Source organism: Schistocerca gregaria, chromosome 3, assembly GCF_023897955.1.
Source record: "Schistocerca gregaria isolate iqSchGreg1 chromosome 3, iqSchGreg1.2, whole genome shotgun sequence".
In the NCBI taxonomy this organism is placed as follows: Eukaryota; Metazoa; Arthropoda; class Insecta; order Orthoptera; family Acrididae; genus Schistocerca; species Schistocerca gregaria.
The window spans coordinates 386672332-386694464 of NC_064922.1; the positions used below are offsets into that span (position 1 = coordinate 386672332).

General features: G+C 39.1%; 1 protein-coding gene across 1 annotated transcript in view; it reads right to left on the reverse strand.

The window, feature by feature from the left end:
* Window positions 1-22133, reverse strand: part of LOC126354988 (nudC domain-containing protein 1) — a 99285-nt gene that overhangs the window by 14453 nt on the left and 62699 nt on the right. The window contains exons 7-8 of the mRNA XM_050005087.1: window positions 21292-21436; window positions 21061-21180 (exon numbers count right to left, since the gene is read on the reverse strand). Of these exons, the coding sequence (XP_049861044.1) occupies window positions 21061-21180; window positions 21292-21436 (265 nt within the window). The remainder of the gene's footprint in view (window positions 1-21060; window positions 21181-21291; window positions 21437-22133) is intronic.

The following is a 22133-nucleotide window of genomic DNA, read 5'->3' on the forward strand; positions in this document are numbered from 1 at the left end:
TACAGAGTTTCAAGGAGAGCATAAGGGAACAATTGACAGGAATGGGGGAAAGAAACACAGTAGAAGAAGAATGGGTAGCTCTGAGGGATGAAGTCGTGAAGGCAGCAGAGGTTAAAGTAGGTAAAAAAAAAAAGGCTGCTAGAAATCCTTGGGTAACAGAAGAAATATTGAATTTAATTGATGAAAGGAGAAAATATAAAAATGCAGTAAATGAAGCAGGCAAAAAGGAATACAAACGTCTCAAAAAGGAGATTGACAGGAAGTGCAAAATGGCTAAGCAGGGATGACAAGAGGACAAATGTAATGATGTAGAAGCTTATCTCACTAGGGGTAAGATAGATACTGCCTACAGGAAAATTAAAGAGACCTTCGCAGAGAAGAGAACCACGTGTATGAATATCAAGAGCTCAGATGGTAACCCAGTTCTAAGCAAAGAAGGGAAGGCAGAAAGGTGGAAGGAGTATATAGAAGGTTTATACAAGTGCGGTGTACTTGAGGACAATATTACGGAAATGGAAGAGGATGTAGATGAAGACGAAATGGGAGATAAGATACTGCGTGAAGAGTTTGACAGAGCACTGAAAGACCTGAGTCGAAACGAGGCCCCCGGAGTAGACGACATTCCATTACAACTACTGACGGCCTTGGGAGAGCCAGTCATGACAAAACTCTACCAGCTGGTGAGAAAGATGTATGAGACAGGCGAAATACCCTTAGACTTCAAGAAGAATATAATAATTCCAATCCCAAAGAAAGCAGGTGTTGACAGATGTGAAAATTACCGAACTATCAGTTTAATAAGTCACAGCTGCAAAATACTAATGCGAATTCTTTACAGATGAATGGAAAAACTGGTAGATACGTACCTCAGGGAGGATCAGTTTGGATTCCGTAGAAATGTTGGAACACGTGAGGCAATACTGACCTTACGACTTATCTCAGAAGAAAAATTAAGAAAAGGCAAACCTACGTTTCTAGCATTTGTAGACTTAGAGAAAGCTTTTGACAATGTTGACTGGAATACTCTCTTTCAAATTCTGAAGGTGGCAGGGGTAAAATACAGGGAGCGAAAGGCTATTTACAATTTGTACAGAAACCAGATGGCAGTCATAAGAGTCAAGGGGCATGAAAGGGAAGCAGTGGTTGGAAAAGGAGTGAGACAGGGTTGTAGCCTCTCCCTGATGTAATTCAATCTATATATTGAGCAAGCAGTTAAGGAAACAAAAGAAAAATTCGAAGTAGGTATTAAAATTCATGGAGAAGAAATAAAAACTTTGAGGTTTGCCGATGACATTGTAATTCTTTCAGAGACAACAAAGGACTTGGAAGAGCAGTTGAACGGAATGGACAGTGTCTTGAAAAGAGGATATAAGATGAACATCAACAAAAGCAAAACGAGGATAATGGAATGTAGTCAAATTAAATCGAGTGATGCTGAGGGAATTAGATTAGGAAATGAGACACTTAAAGTAGTAAAGGAGTTTTGCTATTTAGGAAGTAAAATAACTGATGATGGTCGAAGTAGAGAGGATATAAAATGTAGACTGGCAATGGCAAGGAAAGCGTTTTTGAAGAAGAGAAATTTGTTAACATCGAATATAGATTTGTGTATCAGGAAGTCGTTTCTGAAAGTATTTGTATGGAGTGTAGCCATGTATGGAAGTGAAACATCGACGATAACTAGTTTGGACAAGAAGAGAATAGAAGCTTTCGAAATGTGATGCTACAGAAGAATGCTGAAGATAAGGTGGATAGATCACGTAACTAATGAGGAGGTATTAAATAGGATTGGAGAGAAAAGGAGTTTGTGGCACAACTTGACCAGAAGAAGGGATCTGTTGGTAGGACATGTTTTGAGGCATCAAGGGATCACAAATTTAGCATTGGAGGGCAGCGTGGAGGGTAAAAATCGTAGAGGGAGACCAAGAGATGAATACACTAAGCAGATTCAGAAGGATGTAGGTTGCAGTAGGTACTGGGAGATGATGAAGCTTGCACAGGATGGAGTAGCATGGAGAGCTGCATCAAACCAGTCTCAGGACTGAAGACAACAACAACAACAACAACAACAACAACAACAACAACAACAAATTCTGAAACTGAATCAAAATGCAAGCTTATCTGAATGTGAATAACTAGCCAAACTACACTGACTTTTATAAGTTTACTAAATCTTGCCCTCAAGTGTGTGCATGTTCGGATAAACATAGTTTACGGTATCAAGGCAAATGATATTTCACAGAATCCCCAGGGTAAAAACAAAGAAGAGATCTAGAAGTCCCATTCAGGGATTTGAGTCTGGTACCAAAACTGAAAACCACCAAAGGAAGTCTAATATTTTGAATTCTTTTTTTAAAAATTTATGGAAGTGGAAAATTACTTGACTACCTTTAAAATCCCACTAAACAGAAACTATAGATAAAATCATACAATGGAAAATCCAGGAGGGAATACATAAGTACAACATAGGATAGATTGCTACTCGTAACATAGAGAAGGTATTGAGTGACAGAAGACACACTGAAAGAAGACTGCTTGATATTATCAGCTATTGGACTAAGTCCATCATCGAACAGAGAAAACATGCGCATGTGCCCCCCCCCCTCCATTACACACACACACACACAGACACACACACACACACACACACACACACACACACACACACACACACACACACACACACAGACACACACACACACACACACACACAGACACACAGACACACACACAGACACACAGACACACACACACAGACACACACACACACACACAGACACACACACACACACACACACACACAGACACACACACACACAGACACACAGACACACACACACACACAGACACACACACACCTTGTGTATGTCCACTTTCATCCCTGGGCACTAAGGCCTGACTGCACCTGGTATGGGTAGTGTGGTACAGGAGACACATGAGGTGGACAGGGAAGGGGACAGCAAGACAGGGTTGCAGGAAGATACTGTAGTGCTGCCTGTCCATCAAATTACCCATCTCTGGCTGCAAACCCACCCTTCCAAAATGGCCTATATTTGTTCAAATTCCATCAGTCCACAGCCCTCACCAACAGTGGTCCTGCGAAACCATACAAATCACGCCCCAAACTTCCTTGCACCAGCACTGTTCCAGCAGAAAAAAACCTCTGCTCTGCAATCCCAAATTTTTCCATCCTATCTATCTCCCAGATTGAAACCGTTGTGCTGATAACTAGAAAAGAATCACAGTGACACTCAAGAAACTTTCCTATCTACTCAACTCATACTCCTGCCTTGGGCTACTGCTGCTGCAGCTACTACTACTACTAGAGCTCTGCAAGCACATGGGCTATACACGTGGTCTGCATGCATCTGCAGTATAGAAGGGAGAGTGAGAACACACTTTGCGAAAGTTGCCATAGATGACTGGTGCTTCCTCGCCTAATAATGCAAGCGGCTGAGCACTTCGCTGTGGCCATGCACATGTCATGCCCTGCACACACGTGCACATAAGCTACGAATCTGAAGTGTGTGCGCATGCGATGCACTTTGCTTACCACCAGAGTTGGGCAAATTTATTCAAATGACTATGCCAAATACAGATTAAAGATTTGTTATCCGTGAACAAAAATAAAAATACTCTTTCATCATCTGCAAATAAAAAACATTATGGATAACAGATAAATCTGAAATCCAATGACATTTCTTGCTCCAACTCTTTGTCAATTAATAAACAAAAGTCATTTTTATTGCTTTTAAATTATCTTGTTAGAAAGTTCATTCAGTTTTCAAATATTTTCCATTGGGACGCACTAAAGAACATACACACTATACATGTAAAGACGATGTTGGTGCATTATATCTCCTGAAACCATCTTCATTTCAAGATATGATACAAGACTTTCAACACACAATTGTCTTCAGCTAAATTTGAGAAATTGTCAATCCTGCTTCAATTTTTTCCAAATAATTCATTGTGATTCCACATTAGCCTCACTTCCATCATCACCTCCAAATTAAAATTTTCTTTTTACAACATGACATGATTTGAAACTTGTGGCCCAATTTCTTCAAGATTTCTTTGGCTATTATATGTTTATAGTTCGTTGTAACCTTCCCTTGGTCATGAACAGCAATGCAGGTGACCTACTTGCTTTTACATCACAGATAAGACATTACTGCAACAATTGCAGTTGGTGTAGAAAGGCAAAGAAAGTATTCCAATCATCACTTGACACTCTTGATAAAAAAGTTGACAACATGCAACAATAATAGGAACTCTCATATATACACAGCTATTATCTCTTCTGGATTTTTTCAATATCAAACCTCTAGGTAACTCCAATAGACACATGTCACATTGCAAAAAGCTATCCCATCTTCTAAGGGAAAGCTGGTGGTGGTTGTTTTAGTAGTTGTTGTCGTCTACAGTCCAAAGACTTGTCTGGTGCAGCTTTCCATGCTACTCTATCCTGTGCAAGCATCTTCATCTCAGAGTAACCACTGCAACCTACATCCTTCTGACTCTGCTTAGTATATGTACCTCTTGGTCTCCCTCTACTATTTTTGCCTTCCATGCTTCCCTCCAACACTAAAGTTGTGATCCCTTGATGCCTGAAAACATGTCCTACTAACCAAAACCTCCTTCTAGTCAAGTTGTGCCACAAAATCCTCTTCTCCCCAATTCTATTCAGTACATCCTCATTAGTTACATGAACTACCCATATAATCTTCTGCATATTTCTGTAGCACCCCATTTCAAAAGCATCTATTCTCTTCTAGTCTAAACTATTTATAGTCCACATTTCACTTCCATAAATGGCTACACTCCATACAAATACTTCCAGGAGAGACTTCCTGACAAATCTATGCTCTTCTTCAGAAACACTTCCCTTGCCATCACCAGTCTACAATCTATATCCTCTCTACTTTGTCAATCATCAGTTATTTTGCTGCCCAAATACCAAAACTCAACTACTACTTTAAGTATCTCATTTCCTACTCTTAATTCCCTCAGCATCACTGCTTACTCATACTTAATCCTAAAACCAGAGTGTTCTTGTTTGTTTCAGTATTTTGTAGCCTTACAAACATGATCGGATTGTGTAATTATATCAAGGAGACACCCGTAATCAAGAGTCTTAGAAATCAATGAAGGTGCTGCAGATTAAGCTTTTGTCAGCTGCATTCTCATTTTGCATGTTATCAGGGAGGCAAGGGGAAGTATGGGCAGCTGCAGAAACAGTTTAATTGGGCCACATCAGTGTTGTAAATGCTAAGACCATCAATCTATAAGTATTTTTATGTTGCATTTGTTTTGCTGTAAGGCAAGCAAAGCTATGCTCAACCCAACAGTTAGTTGAACACTGCAGTGCTTTACTAGACATGGCCGTATGCCCTGACGTCATTCCACCTCTGAACAGACTTGTACAGTCAGTCAAAGCCAGACCTACATTTCAATATGTACTCCGAAACAAGTCGCATCTTGACTTGGTATTTCTGTCATTGTTAGAAGTGAAAGCAGAAATAAGTAACAGAAAGTCATAGGAACAACAGTTATGGAACCCCACTCTTTAGTTTTGTAGGCTGTAACTTAAACCCACTGAGCTACCAAAGCACATTTCTGAACAAAACATTGCTCAGTTATTTATCAAATAGAAACCACACTGAGCCAAGAAAACGAACACAAGTTATAGAATTCTGTCTCATAAACAATGTAGATAATTGTAATCAGTTGACATGCTCATCAACACAAATATTTTTCCATTTGTTTTAACCAGAATATTTCTTGATATCAGTGTGATTTTGGCTGCAGACAATGTGAGCATTATTTCATTAGGATTCACCCATGCAAATTTAGAGTTCCACAGCTAAATCAATGACCTTCAATAACATACAATATTCTATTACATACAATATTCTATTACTAGTTTACAATATTATGGAAATGGAAGAGGATGTAGAGGAAATGGGAGATACGATACGATACTGCGTGAAGAGTTTGACAGAGCACTGAAAGACCTGAGTCGAAACAAGTCCCCGGGAGTAGAAAACATTCCATTCAAACTACTGACGGCCATGGGAGAGCCAGTCCTGACAAAACTCTACAATCTGGTGAGCAAGATGTATGAGACAGGCGAAATGCCCTCAGACTTCAAGAAGAATATAATAATTCCAATCCCAAAGAAAACAGGTGTTGACAGATGTGAAAATTACCCAATTTTCAGTTTAATAAGACACAGCTGCAAAATACTAACACGAATTTACAGACGAATGGATAAACTGGTAGAAGCCGACCTCGGAGAAGATCAGTTTGGATTCCACAGAAATGCTGGAACACGTGAGGCAACACTGATCCTACGACTTATCTTAGAAAATAGATTAAGGAAAGGCAAACCTACATTTCTAGTATTTGTAGACTTAGAGAAAGCTTTTGACAATGTTGACTGGAATACTCTCTTTCAAATTCTAAAGGTGGCAGGGGTAAAATACAGGGAGCGAAAGGCTATTTACAATTTGTACAGAAACCAGGTGGCAGTTATAAGAGTCGAGGGACATGAAAGAGAAGCAGTGGTTGGGAAGGGAGTGAGACAGGATTGTAGTGTATCCCCGATGTTATTCAATCTGTATATTGAGCAAGCAGTTAAGGAAACAAAAGAAAAATTCAAAGTAGGTATTAAAATTCATGGAGAAGAAATAAAAACTTTCAGGTTCGTCGATGACATTGTAATTCTTTCAGAGACAACAAAGAACTTGGAAGAGCAGTTGAACGGAATGGACAGTGTCTTGAAAGGAGGATATAAGATGAACATCAACAAAAGCAAAACGAGGATAATGGAATGTGGTCAAATAAAATCGAGTGATGCTGAGAGAATTAGATTAGGAAATGAGGCGCTTAAAGTAGTAAAGGAGTTTTGCTATTTAGGAAGTAAAATAACTGATGATGGTCGAAGTAGAGAGGATATAAAATATAGACTGGCAATGCCAAGGAAAGCGTTTCTGAAGAAGAGAAATTTGTTAACATCGAGTATAGATGTAAGTGTTAGGAAGTCTTTTCTGAAAGTATTTGTATGGAGTGTAGCCATGTATGGAAGTGAAACATGGATGATAAATAGTTTGGACAAGAAGAGAATAGAAGCTTTCGAAATGTGATGCTACAGAAAAATGCTGAAGATAAGGTGGATAGATCACATAACTAATGAGGAGGTATTGAATAGGATTGGGGAGAAAAGGAGTTTGTGGCACAACTTGACTAGAAGAAGGGATCAGTTGGTAGGACATGTTCTGAGGCATCAAGGGATCACAAATTTAGCATTGGAGGGCAGCGTGGAGGGTAAAAATCATAGAGGGTGACCAAGAGATGAATACACTAAGCAGATTCAGAAGGATGTAGGTTGCAGTAAGTACTGGGAGATGAAGAAGCTTGCACAGGATGGAGGAGCATGGAGAGCTGCATCAAACCAGTCTCAGGACTGAAGACGACAACAACAACAATCATACTCAATCACTGTGGCAACACTGGATGAATCCCGGGTACACAGAAATCACTTTTTCTGTAGACAACATGGAATATTGACCGCTAGAAAGAAATTCTAATTCTAAATACATTTCAATGCTTGTTGAGCCCATTAGTGCCCCTGTGTTGTGAGGAAGCTGTATAGAGTACAGAATCCACTTTTTCTTAGCTGTGTGGCAGGCCCACACACTTGTTGCCCTGTGCTCAGTGAGACGGTGCCACATGATACTGAGTAAAACTGCAAAATATGCAAGTGAGGAAACTGCCGGTACAACAGGTGCAAATTGAATGATGGACATCTAATACTACTTGGGGTTCCACCAAATTGACGCAGTGCTATACTACTACTACTACTACTACTACTACTACTACTACGTCTCCACAAACGTTCCCCACATCTCCTCATCGTTGCCTCAACATGCTCTGCAAACATACTACATCTACCACACCGTCAAAAACTCACTACTCCCACCACTCTGTGCAATACAGAGCTTGAAACAGCCCTACAACACAATCATGAACCTGCCTTCCAAAAGCCTCAGTCCCACAGAAGTATCGTTACCTTCCAAGGGCCATATCTTTTGTCCACTCCCAAATAAAGTCATGCTGGACATGCTACCTCAAACCTTGTTTCACTATCATTAAAAAAAACACCTACAGTTCACCAAGTACAAACTTACTCCATCATTATAATACAAGCTGCCAGCAAAGGTTCCACCATTGTTGTTATGAACTGCAAGGATTACATGGCACTTGGGCTCTGCCGGCTGTTGGACAGGTCCTTCCCTACAAGCCCTACCACAGTGATCCCATTCCAGAAATCCAGCAGAATATCCAGTCCTGTCCCAAATTCTATACCACATCATCCTCAATTCATCACACTCTTACCACATACATGCTTCTTAAGTACATAAACACAATCACCCAAGATGCTGCATTTTTGTGGCTGATTATTGTGTCCACAGAGAGAGAACCTCTGCCCTTGTGGGCCACCACTTTCAACTTTTTACCCATAATCTATCTTCCTACACGAAAGACACCAAGCATTTCTACTGCCAACTCTCCATAGTTCTTGCTCCTTCACACGTGGTATCCTGTTCAATCACTGTCAGTGCTACTTTCTGTAGAATGGAATGACAATGAAAATTTGTGCCAGACCAAGACAAACTTCCATGCGTCATCAACCATACGTTTACAACCTGTACTCTTACATTCATTATGTATATTCCTGTATAGGTCATATCATATTTATCTGCCAACACTGGGCCAGCAACTTTCAAGTAAAATGTCTCACCCATACGGGAATCTATATAATGGATGTACAAGTACAGATTGTAGATGCTTGCTTGACGACATATGGTAGTTTTGGTCTGGCCATGAGTCGTTCACAGACAACCATATGGCAAGGTGACCGCCCACAGTAAGTGGAAAATCAGGGTGAAGTCCCAGTCCTGCACAAATTTTCATTGTCATTTTCCATTCTACAGCTGATGGCTGTCCATATTTGCAATTGTGAATACATTTAATGTATTTCAAAATGGCTTTAGTCATCACAGTGCCTGTTCCTTTGGACATGCATGAATGTCAAAATGAACTTTGCACTGTAATTCAGAACAACACAGGCACTGTAACATCATACCAAACCTACAACTTCTCACCTGGTCACCATGAATAACTATAGCCCCACCCACAATTACTTCTCCTTTGAAAGCAGCTCCTAGAAACACATCTGTGGTTCTGCAAGGAGCACCTTCTACACCAGTCTTTTATGAGATATCCAGAGGAATCCTTCCCAGCCACCCAGGCTCCAAAATCCCCATTTTGTTCAGATTCACTGGTATCTCAACTGAGGGAGAGGAATTTAACACTGCACGTGGATGGCAAAACTGTGTCATTAGTGCTCACTGCCCATCACACACTTCACAGTTGTTGTGAAAGGAAGCATCTGGGAGTTTCCTCACTCAGTACCACAAGGCATTCACTCACTCACTCACTGGGTGCAGGATAACAGGCGCACAGCCCTGACTGGTCCAAAGGAAAAGGACTCTATACATTTTCATCACAAAGTAGGAATGCTAATGGCCCCAGCAAGCATTGAGATACATTCAGAATTAGAATTTCTTTTTAACTGTCAATTTTCCATGTTTTCTATAGAGACAGTGAATGCTGAAAACCTGAGATTATCGAGTATTACTACAGTGACCAAGTATGACTATGTACAATGAAATGCAAAGTGCTAACTGAAAAATGCATGTAAATTAAGGTCACTGATTTAACTGTGGAACAATAAATTTGTGCAAACGAAAGCTGTTGAAATAATGCTCACATTTAATCTACAGCAAAAATGCACTGACAGACATATTTTGGACAGGAAAAAAAATGGAAAATTTTTATGCTGATGAGCGTAACAACTGACTGACTGCCAACTTTGTTTATAATTAACCAAAATTTCAATCCAGCTACACTGTAGGCTCTGTGGATTGAATTGAGCAAATGAACTAACAGGACTTGTTAATGTAGATAATATTAACAGCAATAATCAGAAAGAGGAAAGACACACAAGGCATAGTGGTAAGCAGAGATGAGCATTATATGAATATATTTCTATCTGGATAAGTATTCAAATACGTGAATAAATCAAACAAATTTATTCATAAATTATTTGTATCTTAAATAATGAATAACATTAAATTCCACCATACTTTCTTTGTTTACTCATTCTATACAGTTTTAGAAGTAGTGTTTGTTCCCTTGGCTCAGTGCAGTTTCCATTTGACAAGTAACTTACTAATGGTTTGTACAGAAATGTGCCTTGGTGGCTCAGAAGGTAAAGATCCTGACTACAAAACTACAGGTTTGGGATACAATCCCCCATTGCTTCTATGATATTCTCCATTAGTTCAGGCAAATTAGGAAAAATGGTGAAAAATTTATAAAGTTTTGAAACTTTGGAAAAACACTATTAGGATATGTAGAAGTAAAAAACAGAAAAGTTCCCTCCCACATCAAGGGAACTTCCCCCTCCATCACACCTTAATGCAATTTTCCTCTTTTAAAAATTTTCGAAAACTTGTTCACTTAATGAAGTTATCTATTGGACAGAAAATATTTCTGGTGAAATCCTACTCAAAAGGCCAAATGCATGTTTACCCAAAGGTAATTAATTCATGAGTGTTAAAATTTGAAAGTAAAAAAAAAAAAAAAAAAAAAAATTCACTTAAAACAGACTTTTATTTATATGGAACAATTTCGCTTTATAGTCTTTTACTTTGGATTTATGCAACTTTAAATTATTGGAATGAAAATCATTTTTCATGAAAAAAATTACTGTAAAACTAAACAACAATTACTTTTGTTGAGATATATTTACAATCATATGTACAGCATGTAGACAATGAAACACATAATCTATCAAACAAATAAATTCTTGTAAATACTCTTTTTCTTTAACATAAAAACATCATCCAAATCTCTGTCAAATCATTTCAAGGCACATTAGTGCAGCCTTGACCACAATAGTTTTTGCACATTGTTTTGCAATGTAGGTCAGCCTTCACACATCTGCACTTTCTTCTGCAGCCTTGAGTGCAGTCACATGAAATCAGTAGCAGTATTTTCTCTGGAGCAGGTGGTCGTTTCATGTCATTTGGGGAGAGGGATGAGTTTGATTCCCTCCAGCCCCAGTTTCTGGGATCCAAATTGTTCCCCAGCCATAGCTGGACTTGTAGGTAAACTTGGTAAGACTGTAGGCATCCTGCATCAGTGGGTGGCAAACAAGAGAGTATGACAGCACTGTTTTCCTTACCCACAAGTACATTAAAACATTTAAATTGAATGATATTTAAGCTGTCATCAGGAGACACTACTGTTTTTGTGTAGGAAGAGTATAAATTTCTCTCCTGCTTTTGCAAGGGTATCAGGAGAGAAAGCAGGATTGTTGCATATCTGTGGAATATTATGAATTTGGGGATACCAGTTGAATAGTTGAGAAGCTTTAAGCTTGTAGCTTTCCTTTCCCAAACAAGGCAAGTGGTGTCGCAACCACTTACCGCATGAAGGAACATTACTGAATTCTTGCATTCATGAATGAGTGAGGTGTTACATATATCTTTAGAACTGTAACACCTTATTCTGATGCTACCTTTACCTTCCTTCATCAGGATTATGTCTGTGTCATCTGGAGCAAGAGCTGTAAGTAGCACAAGAAGATTTACATCCTAATCCACTATAATGATTTGCTGGAAACGTTTTGAGGCATTTATTGCTTTTGCAACAATTTCAACATCTGCATCGTTATCCGCAATCCTGGTTTCAACAGCAAAACTGTCTAGATTTTGCACAAGCTATGTAATAAACATTTCCTTATTGCTGAGGTTACTACAAAAGGCAGACTGTGATTCAATACATAACATCTTGTCATTTAAAAAAAAAAAAAAAAAAAAAAAAAAACCCCTCATGAAGTCTGCTTCATCATTTGCCTTTGGCAATCCATAGTTTTCTGTTCAGAGAACTTTCTGAGTATTCGTCAAGTACAACTGCATCGTCATCTTTATAATGTCTCTGAATATAGGCTATTAAGGTTTTATAAATGTCACCAAAGTTCCATTCTCGGGCCACACGACTTGGTGGATAAGAAACCATCTATAACATCGAACTGTGATTCATTGTTGTCTATATTCCTTTCAGGTACTTTATTAAAAAGCTTGTACAGTGCGACTTTTTTGTTTTCCTCATCAATCCACTGCTGTCAAACAGACATTGATACACTGGATAATTCGGATGTGAAGCAATCCTTTAAATCATAACATAAATGAAATGTGCACAGTATTCTCTGAAATAATTTCATTGTATCTACTTCAGTTATATTTTTTTCAAGCCTAACAGTTGAAATGCACATTGTCCTAGCCATGCTGGATGGCTTAAGCTTCAGGTAATCAAATTTTGGTGAGACAGTAATTACTTTACAAAGAGCTTCTTCACCAACAGACACAGCTTTGTAGCAGTTACTTCTTGAGAAGTTACTAATCCAGATCCTAATGAATACTATTGCTCATTATTAACAAATGAAATGTATTGTTGCAACCATAGCTGAAATGTTCTATGAATTTTCTCGCCAGTTTCTATCCTCTCGACTCAGTTCAACACGCTGATCACATGAAACTGAATGTAAATTGCAGAACTGTTCCACAGCTTTACAATTGTGATGGAGTTTTGGTATACCACAAATCCACCAGTTCAACACCGTATCGGTGAACCCTCTTCCGTGTGAAACACTTTCAACACTCTTCATGTTCTTAATAAGCATTTGTTCTATCGTCATGTCGGCTCATACTCCACACCAGAGCATCAAACTGTGAAGAAGCTGTCCTTGGTGAATTTTTTGAACTCCGCAGGTTTCATGGTTTCTTTCAGTTTTTCCATGTCCTGAAAGTACAAACGACATGTCTTAGCAAAAGGAAAGTGTCCAGTTGTATGGAATATTGGGAGCATAGCTCTCACACGTTCTATATGGAGCTCCCAATTCCCCATTAGTTCTGCCTGGATGAAATGCAACGCCAAGATGACAAGCTGAATGTGTCATATCCATAACTGGAAAGTTGTTCCTCTTTGCTTAATATCATCCACTGTGTTGACAATTCATTTTTCAGCTTTTCAATCACTTGATCTTTTTCCAAATTGCTTAAAGGTGTACCGTTTCCACTCAATTCAGAAATACAGTCTTTAATATGTTGCTTCTCCTCCTCCATGACTGCCATTTCAACCAGTATTATGATGGAAAGAGTGCACATAACTCCAGAGTGAGCCTGAATTACCCTTCTGTATGCACAACCAGAAAGTATATGGGGAACAGAAGCTGCAGCATAAACAGTCTCCAAAAGTAGAGAGCCCACTATCTCCCATTTAGAATCCTATTGCTCCTAGAAAAGAGATTATCAAGTGAAAGCCTCCTAATTGAATAACCAAATTAGTGAATAAGCTCATTCCCTCCATTAGCCTCCACTGCAACTACATCTTTAGCTTCCATGCAGACTGGTTGATCAAAAGTCACGATACATGTTCACTGTGTGGTCTTCTTACTCTCTGTGATGGCATAAGTTAAAGCGGTTAAAATAGCACTACAATCTGTGCGTGGGTTGACAACGAGTGGAAGCACTAATACATTATTTGATTGCGTGTAAGGTTTTCCAGTTGTGCCACACAAGAATAGAAAGCAGTAAAAAATTTCTGATCATCCAACTAAAATCCTGATTGGTAGGAACTGTCGCTTTAGTGAATGATTGTTCTGAGCAGACATTTTGCAGAAAAACTTCAATTTCAACTCTATTCTGCCTTCGGAATGTTAGCACATTAATTTTTTGGTGACTTACTCGTAGAGCTCAGCATGACAGAGTGTTTCATTGCTTCCTAATGTTCTATCGCTCTCCCAGGAGTCACACACCCATAGCATGGAATGTACCTCTGTCCGTCATTGAAGTCAGCATTATCAAAAATGAACTGCGAGAATGAATAATTTAAAATATTTGGTTTCCAGAACTGAAAGGCATAAGCCTCAAAGAAAGCCACAGTGCTATATAAAGAGCAGAAACCCATATTCAAGACATATTCAATGAGGTTTTTTGATCCCACTTTATGAAACAAGTACACTGCAAGACCAAGTGGCAGTGGGGAGAAATGAATGAGGCCTGGTAGCAGACTCAATTGCTGTACTATTTTTTTTTTAGGGGGCTGATCACTGCCTTCCTTTTTGAACAAAACCACATCCTTCAGAAATTTGTGTAAAGTATCAGGAACCATAACATCAGCATTCTGTCACTTCATTGATATTGGGATAATCGGCAATATTGTAATGAGTCATATATTCACAGATGGTAGCTGCTGCTGCTTCTACTATTCTCTTTCTCTTGTCTTTTTCATTAACAGCTCATTCATTGTACCACCAATTCAAAAGTTTGCGGCCACTGCCACAAAAACATACAATTGGGGGATTTTTTTGGCATTGTGGCAAACAAGACCCCATCACTAAAGTGTTCAGTCAGTTTGTTTTTCAGAGTTTTTATAGTCACTGTTTCTCCTTCTGGGAGACATTCATTCATTAATTTTTTGCAACAAATTGAGCAGTGAAAACTGAAATTCCTCTGAACTACCTATAAATTTGCATAATTCTTGAAAAGCGACATCAAAGTTGGTGTCTTGAGGATGGCCTCTATTTTGAACAGGAAGTGCGGGAGGAGGGGGGGGCGACACTGATTTAGCAGCTACTAAACACAAAACACTGTTAATGCATTCAGTAACCTTTCTACTGAAATAATCATTGTGTTTCTCTGCTTTCTCAAGCAGCATATGTTTGACAGTTAAAGAGCAAACTTCAAACACCCCACGGTATTTGTGGAGTGATTTATTTGTTTCTGCTTCTATGTTACATTTTTCAGGACATACAAAACAGTCTTTTTTGAAAGTGAATGGATAAGAGTTAGAGGATCTCAAAACTTTTTATCATCTACTTGTGCTACATTCTGATAAATTAGTTTCCTTATATTGCATTCCTTAATATATTCATGTCAACATACCTTATGCATTTCAATCAAACCAGCATTCAGTAGAAGATTATGAGCCCCATTCTTCCGTTTCTTGCCGACACATTTCACAGTGTCCAAGCCCTTCGTCACTACTGATGTATCTCCTTCCACAACAAATTTACCACAAATAAAACAGGTAGTAGGGCCCGGCATTATTCTTTTCTCAGCCCAGACAAAATAAGTGAGACTAAGAACCAGTCTACATAACACTGCAAACTGATAAATGCTGTCACAAAAAGCAGAAACTCTCTGGTACTACTCTGACAGTTCACAGCATTAACTCAACTGAACTGGACACTGGGCAGAAAGAAACAGCAGGAACAATAGTAGTAGGGGAACACTGAGTGAATGGAATGGGAATTTTCATTGTTGGCATGTACACCTGATTTCAACAATACTGATCACAAAAATTGTTAATTTAAATGATTTGCTAAGCAACAAAAACTGCAAACTATTACGTTAACAGAATTCTATTCCAATTCTTATGCCTCAAATACCGTTTGTATAAATGAAAAGATGCGCAAGGTCTTTTTCATGTACAATTTTGCGAGGAATATATTTATTAATAAGAGTTCTGGTCTAAAAATGAGACTTTTTGCATATAAATTTAAAATATTGTAGAACTGACTTTTGGAGGGGATAAAAGGGGGACGCATCCCCCCTATGAAGGGGAACTTTTCTGTTTCAAAACTTTAAACATTTTTCCCCCCATCCACTCATTTTCTTATTAATTTGCCTGGGGTACATGACTTACTGTTTCTTTCACCTCTAACAATGACAAAAATGCCAAGGCAAAAAGCACCATGTTTTGGAATACATGTTGAAATGTAGGTCCCTCTCTAACTGGCAGTTTAAGTCAGTTCAGAGGTGGAAGGTAATCAAGGGCAGTGCAGTGTTGAAACCAACCTTCAGGTTGAGCTAAGCTTCACTTGCCTTACAGCAAAACAAATACAATGTAAAAATACTTATAGACGGATGGTCTTAGCATTTAAAATACTGAGACAGCCCAATTCAACTATCACTGCACCAGCTAGTACTTCCACCTTCCCCCTCCTATCATGCACACTTACTCTATGTAAAGTAGCTAAGGTTGAAAACACAGCCAACAAAGACTCAACCTGCAGCCCCTTCCTCAGATTGCTAACACTATCAAATATGAGTGTCTTCTTGATATAAGTACACAATTTGTTCATGTTTGTAGAGCTACAAAATAGCAAACCAGCAAGAAATCAGTGGTTTCTATGACCTATGTCAACAGCCTTTCAATCTAAAGTCTTCTAAAACGTTTATGGAATGCCACTGAATGTCCAAAGTCATTCAAAAACATTTTAGGATTAACTCCAAATAAGTTTTCTGTTAGAATATGGAATAGTTTTTCAACACAACATGTGTCTAAGCAGTTACACAGAATTGGACATTAAAAATTACACAAGATGCAGGGTTTGGGTACATAAGATTTCATAATACTGCAACACACCATCAGCTTTTTTATCGAGGAAGCGAAAAGTGATGATTGGAAGACTTCTTTGCCTTTCTACGCCAACTGCAATTATTGCAGCAATGACTTGCCCACAATTTAACAATAAACAGGTTACCTGCACTGCTGTTTAAGGCAGGCTTTCAACAACCTACTGACAAAGAAGCCAAAAAAGCTGTTGAAGATTATTATTATGATGATGATGATGATGATGATGATGACTGGTTTTCAGGTGTTCAACTGCGCAGTTATCAGCACCTGTACAAATTCCCAACCTTTGCTCAGTCCCATCTTGCCATTTTTATGAATGATGGTGAAATGATGAGACAACACAAACACCCAGTTATCTCGAGGCAGGTGAAAATCCCTGACCCCACCGGGAATCGAACCCATGACACCATGCTCAGGAAGTGAGAATGCGACCGAGAGACCATGAGCTGCGGACAACTGTCAAAGAAACCAGATCGCAAATTTCAAATAATGTTATATTGTAAAAAGAAAATTTTATTTTGAATATGATTTAGGACTTGAAGCTAACATGAAATTGCAGTGATTGTTTGCACAAAACTAAAGTGGAACTGAAACTTCCTGGCATATTAAATCTGTGTACCCGACCGAGAATCTAACGCGGGACCTTTGCCTTTCGCGGGCAAGTGCTCTGCCATCTGAGCTACCGAAGCACGACTCACGCCCGGTCCTCACAGCTTTATTTCTGCCAGTATCTCGTCTCCTACCTTCCAAACTTTATAGAAGCTCTCCTGCGAAAGCTGTGAGGACCGAGCGTGAGTCGTGCTTCGGTAGCTCAGATGGTAGAGCACTTGCCCGCGAAAGGAAAAGGTCCCGAGTTCGAGTCTCGGTCAGGCACACAGTTTTAATCTGCCAGGAAGTTTCACATCAGCGCACACTCCGCTGCAGAGTGAAAATCTCATTCTGTAAAGTAGAATTGATGATTTCTCAATTTTTGCTGAAGACAATTGCAATTTGAAAGTATTGAAAAATAATTTAAAAGCAACAAAAAGCACATCTGTTTAATAAATGACAAAGAACTGGAGCAATGAACATCATTGTGTTTCAAATTTATCTATTATTCGTCATGTTTTTTATTCACAGATGAAAAATAAATGTTTTTATTCATGTAAGTAAACATTGTTTCGAATAAATATTTTCATTTGTTATTCATGGACAACAAATAATTTTTAATCTATACTCATCATTTGAACAAACGCTGCCCAACTCTGGTGGTAAGCAGAGCATTGCACATGTGCACACTGCAGATTCGAGGCCTACGTGAAACTGAGTGTGAGCATGCAATCTGTGTTGCTTTGGGCATTTGTGACCACAGATCAAGAGTTTACCTGCTAATGTTATTAGGCAAGGAAGCATCGGTCATCTTCCTCAACTTCTGCCATCATTCACATAGTCTGTTCTCACTCTCTGGCACAGTGCAGATGTGTGCAGACCATGCAAATAAGCCATGCACTGCAGAGCTCTAGTGAGGACACCTATCCAAATTCCTACAGAATCTCAACATCATCTCTCCCATATGCTTCATCTGGTCCTCCTCAGCCAGACAAGCTACCTTCCTTGAAGTCTACCTCCACTTCACAGATAGCCAGTACATCCATCCACATCAAACCTACCAGCCACCAAAAGTACCCCACTTCGACAGCTGCCACCCATTTCATACAAGGATGTCCCCTCCATAAAGCCTAGCCAACCATGGCCATTGAATCTATGGAGACAAGCAATCCCTCTCCAAATATACCAAGGGTATACTGAAGCCATTACAGAAAGAAATTACCCTCCCCACCTTTCCCAGAAACATATCTCCCATGCCTTGTCTCCCCAGTCAGTTACTGTCCCTATAGACCCATCGAATGGCCACAAAGGAGTAGCTTACTACCACCGAGGACTGGAGCAATTTAATCATATTCTCTGACACGATTTCAACTACTCCTCATTGCACCCTGAAATTAGAAATACCCTCTAACCTTCCTCCCACCCAATTCCCACAGTGGTATCCTGCTGTCTACCTAACATTATGCAGTATCCTTGTTCAGCCCTATTCCACTCCTCCTCTCAGACCATTATTCATATTTTAGTAACAGAAGTCCTTTCCTCTTCTCTGCTTTGCTCCTCGCCCCTTTTGGTTCTACAGCACAGCTTCCCAATGCTAGAACTACTAGCCCACCATCTTGTTTTTGCCATGACCATGCTCTCTCCCATAGGCAGCAATACAGTATCTTTCACCATCTTTACCCTGCTATGCCTACCCCTCCTCACCTCACGCCACTACTGATCCCCACTACCCACACCAACCACGATTGTGAACACTGGAGTCACAGTCAGGCATTAGTGTCCAAAGATGACAGTTGCCATGTGAGTGGGTGTGTCTTGTCTGCAACTGATGGAGGAGTTAGTCTGATAGCTGATAATATCAAGCAGCCTTTTTTCAATGTGCCTTTCTGCCAACTGATGCCTCCTCTGTGGGAAAATGCCTCCTCTGTGGGAAAATGTAGATAAAGCACTCGGAGATGAAAGTTAACTGAACCTTGTGGATACAAAGCAGCATCAGGCTCTCATACAATTCTCATTGGGTTTTACATGGAGCATTTAGCAATCTTTCTTACCCACATTTAGCGAAAGTCTCTGTTATAGTAAATAATTACGAATCAGTAAGAGTAGTACAGATCACTAAGTGGTGAGAAAAATTAGAAATCCGATGCACAATACTGTAGCTTTATATCTAGAGGTTTTCACTGAAGAACACAGACATCCTAGACTCAGGTATTTCAATATTCCTTGAAAACACCAACCTCATTACAAAAATAAGTGTCAAGCTGTGATGCACAACTCAGTTTGAAACAGACCAGTCCGGTAAAACTGGTGTTTGCTTTCTTCACACACCACATCTTGCAAATCACTAACATAAGCAAATTGAAACATTTCACTCTCCTAAAGTTATGAGCTGTTCAACATTGTTGACTGACGAAGATATGACCACAAAAATCTTTCAACTATGAGAATGGCGCAAAGAAATCTTAAGTATCAGAATTTAGTTCCTTGTCTTCAGTACTGATGGTGATTTCACAATCCTGTCTATAGTGGTCTGAAAGAAGAGACTGCAATAGTTAAGGGACCAGATGCTGTTGGGCTGTAACTGACGGATTTGATTAACCAATGCAAAATTATCGAAGATGTGATGTGTACCACAGATTACATTCATGACAAACATTGTGATGTGAAAGATCATCTGCGTAACTGCTACACACACACACACACACACTCTCACACACTCACTCACTCACTCACTCACTCACTCACTCACTCACTCACACAAAATATCTGCCTATAATTAAATGATGTCGCTTTACCTGTGTGTAGCTGACTATTTTAATTGTGTAATTCTTATATAGTGTATGAGTTGTAAACAACAAGCAGCTTTTAACTGCAAATAAAGCCACTGTTGTTGTTGTTGTTTACTAGACATTTTACCTCCGTAAGTACCCCCAGTCACTCAGATTTTTCTGTCACCTATCCCTTCTTTCACATCTATCTATGATGTGTAATGTTCTGGGTACTCATAAAATGGTAAGCTCCTTTATAATAGCTGTGTAAATTTATTCAAAGATCGAGGCAGGCAAGGGCCTATCACCTTCGATACACCAAGCCCAATAAAGCACTGTGGCATTCAAACCAACCTCTATCTTGATAACAGTTTACGTTTTTTAGTAGGTTATAAAAGAGTTATACAGCTATGTATTTCACTCCTTTCCATATTGTATTTAGATTCACTCAAGGCTAATACAAATCATTTTCCTTCTAGGATGGTGTTTCACAGTCCTGGTACATCCGGGGAAGGAGAGGGGGGGGGGGGGGAGAAGCAGCTTGAAACAACACTTTAAGATGTCTAACTTTAGCCCCCCCCCCCCCCCAAACAGTCAAAGTAATGGAACCTTCTCTCTCTCTGTCTAATATGGATCAAACTATATACTGTTAGTCTTGCTGGATTGCTGATTGCTCACAAATTTCAAAAGTGAATGTGTTATGTATTGTGAAACAGAAGTTAATATTTCCAACTGCTAACAGAACTGAAATGGAAAACAGGAATTATAGATGTGCAAAGGAAATTTGTCTACCACAATGTACATATATGACACACAACACGAAATTATTAATGACTACAACATATCCTCCAACAGGCCTATATAGATAGCAGAAAGTTCCTGTAGATGCATATTTTTCCAGTCCACAATATGCAGAAACATTTGTGGATAAATTTTTCTTTGTTCCCCTGTATTCCCTACAAATATTGTGTGTTCATTTTTCATATGAGTGCTTTTAATGTACCCCTACTGTCAAAGTATGACTTGCATTTTCTAGTTCTGCATGTGGATCATACACAAAGAAAAAAAGAAAAATTGCAACACACACATACAAACTGGAAGTACCATCACTGACACTGGCAATAATATGCTGGAAAGTCTCCTGTACCTTGTGTGTGGTTGAGTGGGTTTGTGGACACAGCCTGTGCAAAAATGATGCACTACTGCTGACCTCATCACATTCTTCCAGTTGTTCAGAGTTGAAAGTAGTAACACAGCCTCCAGAGGACTGTAAAGGAGTAGTGCACGTAATTAAAATAAAAATACTTGTGCAAGATTACAACAAAACTCAATCTTTAAAATAGTGTGTCTTCTCCTATAAACATTCCCAACAACTAACCTCAGTCTCGGAGCACAGATGTGCAAGACGTTCATGTATTTCTGCAACAAGAGCTGGGTCCGTTATTTGTTCGCCCTCATCACACCCTTTCAACAAGCAACTCCACATCAGTCCTGTCTCTTCTTTATTAAGTGTAAGTTCCAACCTGGAGTAGAGAACAGTTCAAAGTAATTAAACTGCGAAGAACACAAGTTAGGGGCTCAAAAAAAGATAACAAAAGGATACTCACAATATACAGTATGTCCCAGTCTTTTAGCTCAAAATTTATAGACAGTAGAAGATTTAGCTCATCTATGAAGGACCACATACAGAACACTTGTGTGACTATTCTCGAGTACTGCTTGAGTTTTTGGGATCCCACCATGAAGCAATTTGTTTTACCAACAGGTTGAAAGAAACCATGAGCATCATGGGAATGCTGTATGACCTCAGATGAGAATCCCTGAACAGCAGAATGTGTTTGTTCCACAAAACACTACTGAGGAATTATAGAAATGACATCACATAGAGGCTAGAGCAGCTGTTTAATAAATGCTTTGTTGTGTAGCCAGTTGCGGTCAAAGGCCATCACCCAGGATAGATTTTTGTTAACTACGAGAGGTACATATATGCATAAAAAGGCCACAATGTCAAAACATAATATTTATAAAAAACAATGTGAAAAACTGCTTCTGTATGACTAGACATTATTTGTAAATATAACATTTCTGACACTGTGCCTTGTGTTTTTTTATTTATATAGATAAATCTTGCTCTTAGCAAAAATCTGATCAAAATGGCTCACACAATAAAATACACATTACACTGGAGCTTGAGTTGTTACCTGATGACATTTCTTCAAT